General features: G+C 46.6%; 1 protein-coding gene across 1 annotated transcript in view; it reads left to right on the forward strand.

The window, feature by feature from the left end:
- PLA2R1 (phospholipase A2 receptor 1) overlaps nucleotides 1-16,235 on the forward strand; it is a 193,552-nt gene that overhangs the window by 14,654 nt on the left and 162,663 nt on the right. The window contains exons 4-6 of the mRNA XM_077447604.1: nucleotides 1,699-1,863; nucleotides 7,801-7,914; nucleotides 12,984-13,127. Of these exons, the coding sequence (XP_077303730.1) occupies nucleotides 1,699-1,863; nucleotides 7,801-7,914; nucleotides 12,984-13,127 (423 nt within the window). The remainder of the gene's footprint in view (nucleotides 1-1,698; nucleotides 1,864-7,800; nucleotides 7,915-12,983; nucleotides 13,128-16,235) is intronic.

Here is a 16,235-nt window from a genome sequence, read left to right on the forward strand (position 1 = left end):
TGAAGTAGGTCTGCTTGGGAGTGTGGAGGCAAGAATGGTATTTTTGGAGGGAAGATTTATCTTGGCTGAAATCTTGCTATGACAGACACTCAAGAGCATGTTTTTTCAGGCTTCTGGTATTGTCTGTCTGCCAGGTCTGTTGCGGTTGGGGCATGATTCTGTGTGTAGTGAGGGGGGCAAAGGTATCCAGGGTGGATGACAGTGAACTGACAGAAGTGGCCAAGTTGGAGCAGGACAAGGATGAGATTTTGTCGTAGAGACAAAAGAAGAGAAGGGTTAAGATGGCAAAGGTTTCTACGGGTAATAGTTTGGTAGTTGGAAGGCAAGGAGGAGGAAGATAAGGAGAGAGTGAAACTAATAAGGTGGTGATCAGAGAGAGAAAAAGGAATATTGGAGATGTTGTTGTGCGGAGTGCATAGGTAGGAGAATATGAGGTCAAGGCAGTTGCCAACAGAGTGAGTAGAAGTGTGTGTCCATTGTTTTAGGTCAAAAGAGGATGGTAGGCTCAGCAGCTTAGAAGTAGCGGAGTGTTAAGATTAACAGGGATATTGAAGTCACCAAGAATGATGGAATTTCAGAAGAGAGAAAGTAGGGTAGCCAGGCAGAGAAGTCGTCAAGGAAGCTTGATACTAGAGGGCCGATAGATCACATCAATTCTCAATGAAACAGGAGAAAATAGACGAATACAGTGAGCTTCAAATGAGGAGAGGGGCAGAGAGGGGGTGGATGAAAAACCTGAAAAGTGCTTTGAGGGGATAGGAGGATTCCAACACCACCTTTCCATCTACTAAGCCTGGGAGAGTGAGTCCACAGGAGGCCACCATAGGAGAGAGCAGCAAGTGAAGGAAAGTCACATTCTTGAATCAGGACTCAGTAATTGCAAGTAGGTTCAGGGAGTTTGTGATAAATAGTTCATGGACAGTGGTGAGTTTGTTACAAACAGAGCAGGCATTCCAAAGGGCACAGGAGAAGGGGAGGTTGGTTCTAGGCAGAAGAGGACTAGAAATGAGAAATTACATACTCATCCATGTCTGTATTGACCTTGCTTTGTCCACTGGGATGCAGTCATGTTGCAACAGGAAAGGGCCACCCCCAAACTGTTCCCACAAAGTTGGAAGCATGAAATTGTCCAAAATGTCTGGATATACTGATGTCTTAAGCGTTCCCTTCACTGGAACTATGGGGTCAAGTCCAATCCCTGAAAAACAACCCCACACCATAATCCCCCCTCCACCAAATGATTTGGACACATGCACAAAGCAAGTTCCATATAGACATGGATGAGCAAGTTTGGGGTGGAGGAACTTGACTGACATGCACAGAGTCCTGACCTCAACCCGATAGAACACCTTTGGGATGAATTAGAGCGGAGATTGGTCTTCTCTTCCAATATCAGTGCCTGACCTCACAAATGCACTTCTGGAAGACTGGTCAAACATTCCCATAGACACACTCCTAAACCTTGTGGACAGCCTTCCCAGAAGAGTTGAAGCTGTTATAGCTGCAAAGGGTGGGCCAACTCATTATTGAACCCAACGGACTAAGACTGGGATGCCATTAAAGTTCATGTGCAGGTAAAGGCAGCCGTCCCAATACTTTCGGTAATATAGTGTATATCTGAACAGCACGAATCCTAGCCAACAGGCATGAAGTACATATTTCTTTAATCTAAAACAGATATTTTTATTTTTGTTCTAGGAGATGGCTGTGGTTTGTTATGGGAGAAAAACAATGTCACACATTCTTGCTACCAATTCAATCTTGAGTCTTCGCTCTCCTGGAATCAAGCCCGAGACTCTTGTCAAGCTCAAGGTGGAGATCTGCTAAGCATCACAAATCTTGCTGAACATGAGTATATTTCCAGTAAGTAGACAAATCCTCTCATTATACAGGCGTTAAAAGAGAACAGAAATCTGGCTAATACAGTAATGCGGAAAGCTTGCATAACATCATATTTTCTTTGTTTCAGTTCAACGTGTAAAGCTAAAAGTGATATGGTTAATCCCTTGGTCAAGTTTTTTTGGTTTCTTTTTTCGGTTAGGAAGAGTTTCTTTCAAGACTCAACAGCAACTAAGAGGTCACTCCAAAGAAAATCATCTCTTAGCTACTTGTCTTCAGAACAAATGTCCTTATTGGAAGAGTTACCCTCTCACCCTGTTTATGGCTATGACTCAAAATTTTAGACAGAAAGTAGAATGAAAGGCAATTTTTCTTTTCATTTTGTATAGCGTAAGGAAGGGTTATAACCCCTGTCAGCTGTTATTTTGCCATTTGTGTCACATTGCAGAGATTACCCTACACTTCCTGTACCAAAACCAGAAAAGGAAGGGAGAGGAAATCCATCCAGTGTGAGAAATCCCTGGTTGTCATCATGGTCTTCAGAACTTGTGACCTCATTGGAAGATTTCCCCTCTATTACTTTGAGAGACGACCCAAAATTTTGAATTTTATTTTATTTTTCACTTTGATGATAACGGTAAACAAGACAGATAATGGGGCCACATAAAGTGTTGGAAACCTGACAATTGGTCTAATCCCTCTCCACTCCATCTAAAACTAAAAAAAAATGTCTTTAGTTATACTTTATCTTTATACTTTAATCTCACTTTCAGTCCTGGAAACAATGGTCACCAGAAAAATAGAGAAGGTAAATCTCCAGTACGGGTCCACAGATATTTATCTGACACAGGTTCTAACCCTTTCACACTCCACCCAAAACTAAAATACAATTTGGTTTTAAAGCGGAGCTCCACCCTAAAGTGAAACTTCCGCTCATCGGAACCCTCCCCCTCTCCGGTGCCACAATTGGCCCCTTTCAGGGGGGAGGGGGGTGCAGATACCTGTATAATACAGGTTTACAGGATACAGGATTACCTTTACATAGACTATCCCCCCTTCAGTCCATAAGACAAGAGATCAGAGGTTGCGAACATGATACAAGGGATGGCTAGAAACTATGGACATGATACAAGAGATGGCTAGTGACTGAGGACATGACACAAGAGATGGCTAGAGACTGAGGACATGACACAAGAGATGGCTAGAGACTGAGGACATGATACAAGAGATGGCTAGAGACTGTGGACATGATACAAGAGATGGCTAGAGACTGAGGGCAGGATACAAGAGATGGCTAGAAACTGAGGACATGACACAAGAGATGGCCAGAGACCGTGGACAGGATACAAGAGATAGTCAGATGTTGCGGACATGATACAAGAGATTGTCAGATGTTGCAGACACGATACAAGAGATGCTCAGAGGCTGCAAGCATGATACATTAGATGTCAGAGGCTGCAGACTTGATACAGTAGGTGTCAGAGGCTGCGGGCATGGTACAGGAGCTGATTAGAGACTGAGGACTTAAGACTAAACATGGTCAGAGACTACAGACATAGTACAAGAGATGGCCAGAGATTGCAGACATTGTACAAGAGATCAATGCAGCCTCATCAGTGCCCATCAAATTCAGCCTCACTGTGCCCATCATTTTAGCCTCACTGTGCCCATCATTTCAGCCTCACTGTGCCCATCAAATGCAGCTTTATGGTGCCCATCAAATGCAGCTTTATAGTGTCCATCAATGCAGCCACGCCGTGCCCACCATTACAGCCTCACTGTGCCCATAATTGCAGCCTCACTGTGCCCATAATTGCAGCCTCGCTGTGCCCATCAGTGAAGCCTTGCTGTGCCCATCAATGGAGCCTTGCTGTGCCCACCAATGCAGCCTCACCATGCCCACCAATGCAGCCTCTGTGTGCCCACCATTGCAGCCTCTGTGTGCCCACCATTGCAGCCTTTGTGTGCTCGCCATTGCAGCCTTTGTGTGCCAGCCATTGTAGCCTCTGTGTGCCAGCCATTGCTGCCTCTGTGTGCCCACACTTATAGCCTCTGTGTGCCCACAATTGCAGCCTCTGTGTGCCCACAATTGCAGCCTCTGTGTGCCCGCCATTACAACCTCTGTGTGCCTGCCATTACAGCCTCTGTGTGCCCGCCATTGCAGCCTCTGTGTGCCCGCCATTGCAGCCTGTTTGCCCGCCATTGCAGCCTCTGTATGCCTGCCATTGCAGCCTCTGTGTGCCAGACATTGCAGCCTCTGTGTGCCCGCCATTGCAGCCACTGTGTACCCACCATTGCAGCCTCTGTGTGCCAGCCATTGCTGCCTCTGTGCCTACTGCCTACTAATTGCAGCCTCACCATTTCCTGGATCACACACAGCGGCCAATGTATTGCACAGACGGAGCTGGGTCTGTGTGTGTAAAGTGGCGCTATAACAAGGTCCCGCCCCCCTAGACCAGCTCGTGTGATAGACTGATTCAATCAGTTTTCCATCTAGAAGACTATCACACAAGCCGGTCTAGGGGAGCGGGACCTTGTTACAGCTCCGCTTTGCACACACAGACCGAGCTCAGTGCCATACAGGAGGAGGAGTCAGGGGGAGGGGAGCATTGCAGCCGCCGCTCAACGTGGCCCCAGGGCCACCAGCCTATGGGGGAAATTTCCCAGTATCCCGGGAGGCCAGTCCAGCCCTAGTTAAAGGGATTGTAAACCCTTGTGTTTTTTCACCTTAATGCATCCTATGCATTAAGGAAAAAAAACTTCTGGCAGTGAACGGCCCACCCAGCCCCCACGTTTTACTTACCTGACCCCTGTATTTCCTTCGGCAGAGATGTGCTGTAATTCTCTGCATGGGGTCTCGGCTCTTGATTAGATAGATTGATGACGCGGGCGCTGGGGGGCAGGGCAGGACCCTGTCCAGTATTCGTGTCTATGGACACTGAATGCTGAACTCAGGATGGCACCCGCAAGGTAACCCCCCTCGGAAGAGCACTTCTCCTAGGAGGTTATCTGATGCATGGAGGAGCCACGAGAGCTGCTGGTGGACCCCCAAAGATGATGATCGGGGCCACTCTGTGCAAAACAAACTGCACAATGGAGGTATGTATGACATGTTTGTTATTTTAAATAAAAAAAAACAAAGCTTTACAATCACTTTAAAGTGATACTAAACACACCCTGTTTAATCCTTTCATGACTAAGCCTATTTTTGGAATTTGGTGTTTACAAGTTAAAATCCATATTTTTTGCTAGAAAATTACTTGGAACCCCCAAACATTATATATATTTTTTTTAGCAGAGACTCTAGAGAATAAAACGGCGATTGTTGCAATATTTTATGTCACACGGTATTTGCGCAGTGGTGTTTTAAACGCAACTTTTTGGGAAAAGGGACACTTTCATGAACAAAAAAAAAACAAAACAGTAAAATTAGCCCAATTTTTTTGCGTAATGTGAAAGATAATGTTACGCCGAGTAAATAGATACCAAACATGTCACACTTTATAATTGCGCGCACTTGTAGATTGACGATAAAGTACGGTACCTAACAATCTCAATAGGCGACGCTTTAAAAAAATTTTACGGTTACCAGGTTAGCGTTACAGAGGAGGTCTAGTGCTAGAATTATTGCTCTCACTCTGACGATCGCGGCGATACCTCACATGTGTGATTTGAACACCGTTTACATACGCGGGCGCTACTTCCGTATGCGTTTTCTTTGCTTCGCGAGCTCGCGGGGACGGCGGGCGCTTTAAAAATTTTTTTTTATTTTTTTATTTATTTTAAAATGACTAAATTGTTTTTTTTTTTGTTTTTTTTTTAATTGATCACTTTTATTGCTGTCACAAGGAATGTAAACATCCCTTGTGACAGTAATAGGCGGTGACAGGTCCTCTTTATGGAGGGATCGGGGGTCTAAAAGACCCCCCACCCCTCCTTTACACTTCAATGCATTCAGATCGCCGAAAACGGCGATTCTGAATACCGGATATTTTTTTAAAACCGGCGCCATTGGCAGCCGAGTAAACGGGAAGTGACGTCATGACGTCGCTTCCGTGTTTACGATGAGGAGACTGGAACGAAGCCGATTACGGCTTCGTTCCAGTTCCTCCGCAGCAGCCGGAGGCGTCGGATCACTGATCAGTGCTCCCGATCGAGCGGGAGCACCGGTAACAGCGACGAGAGGCGGCGGGAGGGGGGGACGTCCCCTCCCGCTCCTCCGGCATAACAGCCGAGCGGCTTTTAGCCGCATCGGTTGTTATGCCTGGATAGCCAATCGCCCGCTGCAAAAAACGGTACCGGGATGATGCCTGCAGGTGCGGGCATCATCCCGGTATAACCCCCGGAAGCCGAGTACGCATATCTGCGTACGCTCGGCGGGAAAGGGTTAATTTACATTGTCATGTCTGTTTCTGTATGTAGATGATGGCACTGTAGTAATTTTAATAGAAAAAATATCTAAGTACCCTTTTCCTAATTGCTATACAGCTGTCACATGACCCAGATCTTTACCAGCCTATCTGCAGGGAAACATAAGCAGGAGGAGCTTTTAGTCCTCTGCTGCTGGTCACATGTTTAAAAAAAAACAGTCTTTGGGATACAGCATACAAAATAATTGATTAATGTCAATAATCTGTATTCAATTGTCATACAAATATATATTTGAAATCAAATCGTTATTATTTTTTGCAATAACATGGTGTGGGTTTTATGCCAGTCGCAGGTTGTGTCACGCCCCTCCAACCTGTGTCCTAGAATAATGGGGAGGTGAAGCCTTAATCAATCTATATGTAATATCCCACCCTCATTGTATTTTTCTGGTTAGTGGACATGGAGGAGGAGGGAAGGAGCGGGCTGTCATTTATCACTGTGTATACACCCACATGTGTGACTCTATAGTCACATGGGCTGCTCAAATGTGACAGAGAGGAAAAGCTCAGCATATAAGCTCAGCATAGAAACTGAGCATGTGCAGAGCTGCCAACACTGCTCTGCAAAATCCCCAACTGCATTGGGGACATGGGCAGAAGAACAGAGAAAAGCAGATTCAACCAGGTTTTTATGCAGATTACAGAAAACAAATCTCATAGTGACTGAGTGAGTATAAACAGCATGGAATACACAATTTATTGATAGTTTTTATGATGTGGGTTTAGTGACACTTTAACCACTTACCGACCATGCTATAGCCGAACAGCGTGGATGGCTAGTTCTGGGAAGCCGTCCTAATTGTACCCACCGCATGTTGGGCGCGGGCGGTGTGCTCTGTGATCACAGTGTCTGGAGGACACTACTGATCACAGATTGAGGTAAAGAGCCAATCAGCGGCTCTTTACCACGTGATCAGCTGTGTCCAATCACAGCTGATCACGTATGTAAATAGAAGCAGGTGATTGGCACTCCTTTCCTCAAACTGACAGCATGAGGATTGGAGAAGAGAGCTGATAAGTGGCTTCTCTAAAAGGGACATGTACACTGATAATTAGAGCACTGATTATCAGTGTCCAGATTATGAGTGCAGTACAAACAATGCCCACCAGTGCTGCCAATGTGTACCCACCAGTGCTGCCAATGTGTTCCTACCAGTGCTACCAACCTGTGCCCACCAGTGCTGCCAACCTGTGCCCAGTGTTGTTAACCAGTGCCCATCAGTTCCTCCATAGTGTTACCTATCAGTGCCGCCTACCAGTGCCCATCAGTGCACCTATCAGTACCACCTATCAGTACCATCAGTGCTGCCTATCAATCAGAAAATTGGCCTGGGCAGGAAGGGGGTAAAAGCGCCCAGTAGGCAAGTGGTTAAGTTGTTTGCCTGGAAGTAACGATTGTGACAGCCATTCTGATTCAGTTACCATACATCTACTTTTTTTGGGAGGATTTGGTATTGCATTTATTGAAATAAAGGCAACAGACTAAGAATGTTTCAGGGTGACCTGTTACTATTTATCTCACCCAATGCAGAGAGACTGACTTATCCTGGAATTGTGTTATGGATTGGGCTCAATCAGCTGGATACCACTTCTGGGTGGCAGTGGTCGGATGGCTCCCCCTTTGCTTTTGTCAACTGGAGATCAAGTACTGTATCTGTATTTTTCTATCCTTACAGTATTTCAAAATCTTTTGGTACATTGTTTGTTATGCAACATCAGACAAGCTAAAAATCTTTGCACAAAGTTATGCAAGAATAAATGTTTATTTAGCTTCTTATGGAGGAAGTGCGTGAGCAGACCAAGCATTCCTCAGCCCCTATGTGGTATCATGTAGTCTTGTGTGGAGGATCATATATCCATCTAATCTAGATGACCAAGCTATAGCCTTGTGTGACTGATACACTGTATATATACAGTATATAAAACACATGAAATTATGTCACCCCAACATTTTATATTCCTGATATGTGCCTGCTGTACCATATACTTGTATGAGGAAATAACCTGCACTCTTTTTATTGCTTCCTTTGTATGAAATCCCTGGTGTTCCTGCCAGTCCCTCTGCTTTCCGATTAAAAACTGACCACACTAAGCATGAGAGCACACTGTGGTCAGTTCTCTAGCTATGCTGGGAACTCAGCCTGCTCTCGCCAATAATCAGACTTGTCCTGACAACCCCCCTCCCTGCACAGCTATTCACTGGTAAGATCGGTGTAATGCTCTTTCTTCTCCCTCAGCTCTTATGCAGCTGAGAATGAAGGGAACGTGATCACTTAAAAAAAAAAGAAGGGTAAAATAAATGTTTATAATTGTTTTTATATGTATGTTTATAATTGTGTTTATATGTATACACAAATGTTTTCCCTATTGTTTCTAATTTAAACAAAATCCTTGTGATTGGCTGAGACACAGCAGCGACGGCATTGGCTCCTGCACCTGTCAATCAAAGTCAGTTAGACAATCAGGAGAAAGTGGGCATGGCCAAATTACAGCTCTGTGTCTGAATGGACACAAGGAGCAGCAGGGGCGGACTGACCATTGGGCCACTCGGGCACTGCCCGAGGGCCCCATGCCACTAGGGGTCCCCATCAGGGTTGCCAGCCTCAGTAAAACCAGGGAAAGTAGAGATCTGTCTCTGAAATGTCCCTTACCGACATCCTTTTGGTCTAAAAATCCAGAGATTATAGCTGCCCCACCTCTCCAGTACCTTCTCAGCCAATAGAAACATGTCTGTGTATACTGTGTGATTGTATACTGTGTGTGTGTGTGTGTGTGTGTGTGTGTGTTTGTGTTTGTGTATACTGTGTGGCCCCATAAAGTCTGATTGCCTGGGGCCCCCATAATCTCCTATTGCCCGGGGGCCCCATGAGTTGTCAGTCCGCCCCTGAGGAGCAGTGACTTGGCTCGGGTGCCCCCATAGCAAGCTGCTTGCTGTGGGAGCACTCAGCAGGAGGGAGGGGCTAGGAGCAGCAAAGAGGGACCCGGGAAGAGGAGGATCCGGGCTGCTCTGTGCAAAACTACTACACAGAGCAGGTAAATATAACATGTTTGTTATTTAAAAAAAAAAAAAAACTAGACTTTACAATCACTTTAAGGCTTCTCTCTTTTAGCCCTGGTTCACATTGATGCTACTTTCCAATCACACTACTTCACTTGAAGTAGCGTGATTTGAAAGTAGCAAGGTCAGAGCGATTTCCGGTGCTACTTGATAGACATCTGTGTGGCTTCATACACAGATGTCTATTGAAGTCGCACCTTAAATCGGCAAAAGTAGTGCAGGAACTACTTTTGCAAATTGGTGTGGCGCTGCAAAATTGGTGTCACACTGATTAAAACATCTAGTCCATCCAGTTCAACAAAAAAAAATAACAGTGTCATTGCCTCCAATAGGCTGCGACTTGTCATGCCATTTGATCTCTCAGTTCCAATGTGAACCTAGACTTATGCCCCGTACACACGAGAGGGATTAAGTCTGACAGACCTCCAAAGGAGTTCCGCCGGAGTTCCGCCGGAGTTCCGACGGAGTTCTGGCGGACTTTTCGACCGAACGGACTTGACCACACACCATCACACCAAACTCCGACGGAGTCGAACGTGATGACGTACGACTGGATTCGACGTAGGAAGTTCCTAGACAGTAGCCAATAGCTGCCCTAGCGTCGGTTTTAGTCCGTCGGAGTAGCACACACACGAGCGGATTTTTCAAAGGGGACCGGGTCCGGCGGAGTTCCGTCGGGAAAATTTAAAGCATGCTTCATTTCTAAAGTCCGTCAGACTTTAGCTTCGCTAAAGTCCGTTGCAGCCCACACACGATCGGATAGTCCGCCGGACTCAGTCCGTCGGAGTTTGGATGTCGAAAAGTCCGCTCGTGTGTACGGGGCATAAGAGACATTTTTCTTTTATATGCCTGAGGACTGTTCCTGGAACTGTAGTGCTTTAAGACAGCAGAGTTCAGACTCAAAGAATTTGAACCTTCTGAAGTATTGAGAGTTGAGAGTGCAGGCATCTGAGAAAATCAGTGTGCCAATCGCACAAGCAGAAACTGACATTTCTGGGGGCATTCTGTGTACAGAACGCCTGCAGGTTTAGAAAATTACAGGGGCTGCAGATTGGAAAGGTCATTGCAATGGAAAGGTCATTTTTAATTATTTTGAATTAAATACACGGTTTGTGTAACCATTTTACATGCTGTATTAATTGCTTTTTTAGGAAAGTGGACTTTTTCTTTAACAGAAGAAAATAGAGCAAAGAAGGGGAGTTTGTTGTTAGGGTTTACATTCACTTAAAGGAACATGCCAATCCAAAAGTGATCTGCCAAGTAAAAGATTATTGGAAATGTTTTTACCACAATTGTGAATTAATGGTTGACTGATGTATCATTGGTAAAATAATGACTTATACACTATATTACAAAAAGTATTGGGACACCTACCTACCTTTACATGCACCTGAACTTTAATGGCATCCCAGTCTTAGTCCGTAGAGTTCAAAATTGAGTTGGCCCACCCTTTGCAGCTATAACAGCTTCAACTCTTCTGGGAAGGCTGCCCACAAGGTTTAGGAGTGTGTCTATGGGAATGTTTGACCATTCTTCCAAAAGAGAATTTGTGAGGTCAGGCACTGATGTGGACGAGAATGCCTGGTTCGCAGTCTTCGCTTTAATTCATCCCAAAGGTGTTCTATCAGGTTGAGGTCAGGACTTTGTGCAGGCCAGTCAAGTTCCTCCACCCCACATTCACTCATCGATGTCTTTATGGACCTTGCTTTGTGCACTGGTGCACAGTCATGTTTGAACAGAAAGGTGCCATCCTAAACTGTTTCCACTACTTTGGGAGCATGAAATTGTCCACAACCTCTTGGTATGCTGATGCCTTAATAGTTCCCTTCACTGGAACTAAGGGGCCAAGCCCAACCCCTGAAAAACAACCCCATGCCATAATCCCCCTTCCACCAAATGATTTGGATCAGTGCACAAAGCCAGGTCCATAAAGACATGGCTGAGCAAGTTTGGGCGGAGGAACTTGATTGGCCTGCACAGAGTGCTGATCTCAAACCTATAGAACACCTTTGGGGTGAATTAGAGTGGAGACTGCAAGCCAGGACTCCTCATCCAACATCAGTGCCTGACCTCACAAATGCGCTTCTGGAAGAATGGTCAAACATTCCCATAGACCAGTGATGGTGAACCTTTTTCAGCCCGAGTGCCCAAACTGCAACACATTTGCAACACATTTGTTTCAAAGTGCCAACACTTGAGGACAGTCCACCACTAGGTGGGAAGGTAGCAGGGATAGGTGGTTTACGAATTGTGCATTGTCGATCAGACAGTTTGAGGTTCAACAAACAATAGGAACTGGCGCAGTGGTTGTTAACAGTGGTGGCTGGTGTTTTTTTGGGGGGGTGGCTAACAACCCCCGGTAGCAGTTGGGGGAAGCATGCATCGGCGCCGTGTCCTCTCCTTCATCAGCGGCTTTCCAGCTTGTGGCTCCTCCCCTCCTCCTAGGCATCCAATAGGATCGCCTGTCCTTTCAGCCAATAGGATGATGGGTATCAAAACCCGCTTCCCGGTTGGCCGAGAGGAGGATCAGTGTTACAACAGCGAATATTCACTCGGTGTTGTAACACACCTGAGTGAGCTCCGAGTGCATTCTCTGCGCCCCAAGCCGACCCTATTTTGAAGCCTATTATAGCCTCTGGCTCTAACCAGTGCTTCAAAAAACACCCACCCTGAATAGGGGGAAGGGGCACCTGTGTGCCCTTAATGGATAGGCCGCCCCTGGTTTTTTAAAATATACCCTTTTTTTTCACCATCTGCATAAAGCTAAATATGACAATCAGACAGAATTTCTAATTGACAGATCACATATGGGCAGGCCATCAAATGATAGAAATGTTCTCAAATGTCTATATGGCTGTATATAAGTCCATAGCTCAGGTCAAGCCTCAGGGGGATGTTGAAGCAGGTAACATGCAAGAGAGAAGGATATAGAGGCGCCTCTAAGTGCAGACTGTTAAAAAAAAAATTATTTATTAAACAAATAAATGTAGGAGAGCAACTCGCATTTTTGTAGACAGATATAGGCAGATAATATTGTCCAAAGTCCTGTGGAACAACAAGGTGCACTGTGCTGCTGGTGACACCACTCTGCTGGGTCTCGAAGCCGGCTGTATGTGTAGAAGGATCCATGAAAAGGGGCTGGAACACTCTTGGAGCACAGCGTCAGGCACAATGACGTCACTGGACAAGCCGCAAAGCGTTTCTGAGCATACGCACTGGCGATGGCCAGTCAGTGTGTGCTCCTTTGTCAAGCTCTTCCAAGTTTCCGAGATTCGACTGCCAGGAGGGGGTAGCGATCCAGCAACTTATAGCTTGTGTGCCCACAGAGAGGGCTCTGCGTGCCAGCTATGGCACGCGTGCCATAAGTTTGCTATCACTGCCATAGACACACTCCTAAACCTTGTGGACAGCCTTCCCAGAGGAGTTAAAGCTGTTATAGCTGCAAACAGTGGGCCAACTCAATATTGAACCCTACGGACTAAGACTAGGATGCCATTAAAGTTCATGTGCGTGTAAAGGCAGGTGTCCCAATATATGTATATGACATGTATAATTTGAATGTCTATGGATTTGTGTCTAACTGCTGCTCATTATTAAGTAACGATAATGAAATGTATCATGATTTGGTTGATTTCAATCTATGATTTAATGTGCAGATTCTAAACCATATTCGACGGGGCAGAAACAATGTGGAGTCCTTGACACAACATCAAATAACACCTGGTACAGCTTAGCATGGGACGTCCGATTGCCATATGCCTGTAAGAAGTTTCTTACTCCAAGACAACATGACATCTTTGGTGAGTCAGTGACATAGTTAGGGCTTGTGTTATGGGCTTCTGAAATGCTTTGAGTTCATTGCAAGTGCAGTTGACCTGCCTTTGACTTGTCTATTTGCACTCTTAGGGATTTAGGAACAAGGACAAGGAGGCATAGTGTTGGAATACATTGTTCATGTATTTTGTGCAACAACTACATCAACCAGCAGTGTTCATATGTATTTAGCTGCATCTATGATAGAACTCTGCATTTTCTCTATATTAAAGCCCCTGTTTTCTGTCTGCAGTTAAGCAGCAAAGCCCATGTGCACGGTGCACTATATGTCTTTTCTATAGGGCTATATACAGAATTTCTAAGCCCCTGTACACACGGTCGGAGATTTCGACAACCAAATCCGTCGGATTTTGTCCGAAACTGTTGCATACACACGGTCGGACAAAGTTGTCGAAAAATCCGATCTTTCAGAACGTGATGACGAAATTTCGTTACGATGGGACTAAATTCAGGCTAGTAGCCAATAGCTTTGATGTTTGAATTGATCTGAGCATGCGTGGCACTTGGTCCGATCAAAATTCTCTACACATGATCGGAGTATGTCCGATCGGACCAGTTTGTCTGAAAATATTTCCAACAAGGTGGAAAATTGGGTCAGACGGATATTCCGACGGAATCAGTCCGATGCATACCACACACAGTCGGATTATCCGACAACACGGTCCGATAGGACACATTCCGACGGATTCTCCAACCGTGTGTACAAGGGCTTACACAGAGACCCATCTAGCAGCACATCAAGGCAAAATTGGGCAAGGTTGGAGGATCGTCAAATATCACATCCTCTTAACCAGTTGCCGACCGCCGCACGCCGATGTACGTCGGTACAATGGCACGGGCAGGCATAAGGACATACATGTACGTCCCTTGCCTCCCGCGGGTCGGGGGCCCGATCGGGCCCCCGCCCGGTGCCTGCGGCGGTCGGTTTTCGTCCGGGAGCGATCCGGGACGAGGGGGCGGCCATTCATTCATGGCCACCCCCTCGCGATCGCTCCCGACGAATAGAAATCCCCGGTGACATCACTTCCTCTCCTGTAATGTAAACACAGGAGAGGAAGTGATGTATTCTCTCCTCCGTGTCGGTATTTTCCGTTCCGACACGGAGGAGAGCGGATCGGTGAGTTGCACCAACACTCTACACACACAGTAGAACATGCCAGGCACACTCACACCCCCCCTTTACCCCCCGATCACCCCCCCAATTACCCCTGCCCCCCAGTCACAGTGACACCAATGTCATTTTTTTTTTTTTGCATTGGTGTCATTTGTGACTGTAATAACTGTTAGGGCAGTTAGAGTTAGCCCCCTTTAGTTCTAATGTACCCCCCTAACCCCCCCAATAAAGGTTTAACCCCGTGATCACCCCCCGTCGCCAGTGTCACTAAGGCTGGGTTCACATTGCAGCAGTTTATGAGAACGAATGTGATTCGCACCGCACTGCAGTGCAAATCACATCCGATCTCTGTGCGATTCGAGTTCAGCCATTCGCCGCACCCGCCGCACCCGCCACACCCGCCGCACCCGCCGCAAATTCGCACGGGACCCTTTTTTTGGCCCGCAGCAGAATCGGATCGCATGGGTGTTCACACCATGCGATCCGAGTTTGCAGATCGCACTGCGATATGCGAACTGATCTGGGGGTGTCAGTAACATTTCACTGACACTCCCAGCAGTTCGCATAGGGCAGTGTGAACTGCCGCCGGGAGGCATGCGATGCGGGAACCCGCCGCGGATTCGTGCGTTCCCGCATCGCTCCAGTGTGAACCCAGCCTAATAAGCGATAATTTTTCTGATCGCCGTATTAGTGGCACAGGTGACGCTAGTTAGGCAGGTAGGTATTTAGGTTCGCCGCAGCTTTTTATAGCGCCAGGGACCCCCATATACTACCGCATAAAGCCCCCTGATTGCCCCCTAGTTAACCCTTTCACCAGTGATCACCATATAACTGTTACAGGTGACGCTGGTTGGTTAGTTATTTTTTTATAGTTTCAGGGCACCCGCCATTTATTACCTAATAAAGGTTTAACCCCCTGATCACCCGGCGGGTGTCATTTGTGACTAATAACTGTTAGGGCAGTTAGGGTTAGCCCCCTTTAGTTCTAAGGTACCCCCCTAACCCCCCCAATAAAGGTTTAACCCCGTGATCACCCCCCGTCGCCAGTGTCACTAAGGCTGGGTTCACATTGCAGCGGTTTATGAGAACGGATGTGATTCGCACCGCACTGCAGTGCAAATCACATCCGATCTCTGTGCGATTCGAGTTCAGCCATTCGCCGCACCCGCCGCACCCGCCGCAAATTCGCACGGGACCCTTTTTTTGGCCCGCAGCAGAATCGGATCGCATGGGTGTTCACACCATGCGATCCGAGTTTGCAGATCGCACTGCGATATGCGAACTGATCTGGGGGTGTCAGTAACATTTCACTGACACTCCCAGCAGTTCGCATAGGGCAGTGTGAACTGCCGCCGGGAGGCATGCGATGCGGGAACCCGCCGCGCATTCGTGGCGTTCCCGCATCGCTCCAGTGTGAACCCAGCCTAATAAGCGATCGTTTTTCTGATCGCTGTATTAGTGTCACAGGTGACGCTAGTTAGGCAGGTAGGTATTTAGGTTCGCTGCAGCTTTTTATAGCGCCAGGGACCCCCATATACTACCGCATAAAGCCCCCTAATTGCCCCCTAGTAAACCCTTTCACCAGTGATCACCATATAACTGTTACAGGTGACGCTGGTTGGTTAGTTATTTTTTTTATAGTTTCAGGGCACCCGCCATTTATTACCTAGTCTCACTAGTGTACCCCTAAATTTAGGGGTGTCTACTTTCCAAAATGGGGTCATTTGGGGGGGTTTGTGCCATCTTGGCATTTTATGGCCTTCAAAACTGTAACGCCCTTAGAAAGCCTGAAGGCGGTGCTTGGTTTTCGGGGCCCCGTACGCGGCTAGGCTCCCAAAAAGTCCCACATATGTGGTATCCCCGTACTCAGGAGAAGCAGCAGAATTTATTTTGGGGTGTCATTTCACATATGCCCATGGCATGCGTGAGCAATATATCATTTAGTGACAACTTTGTGAAA

This window comes from Lithobates pipiens, unplaced genomic scaffold, assembly GCF_037356315.1.
Source record: "Lithobates pipiens isolate NorthernLeopardFrog02 unplaced genomic scaffold, aLitPip1_a1.2 Scaffold_22, whole genome shotgun sequence".
Classification (NCBI taxonomy): Eukaryota; Metazoa; Chordata; class Amphibia; order Anura; family Ranidae; genus Lithobates; species Lithobates pipiens.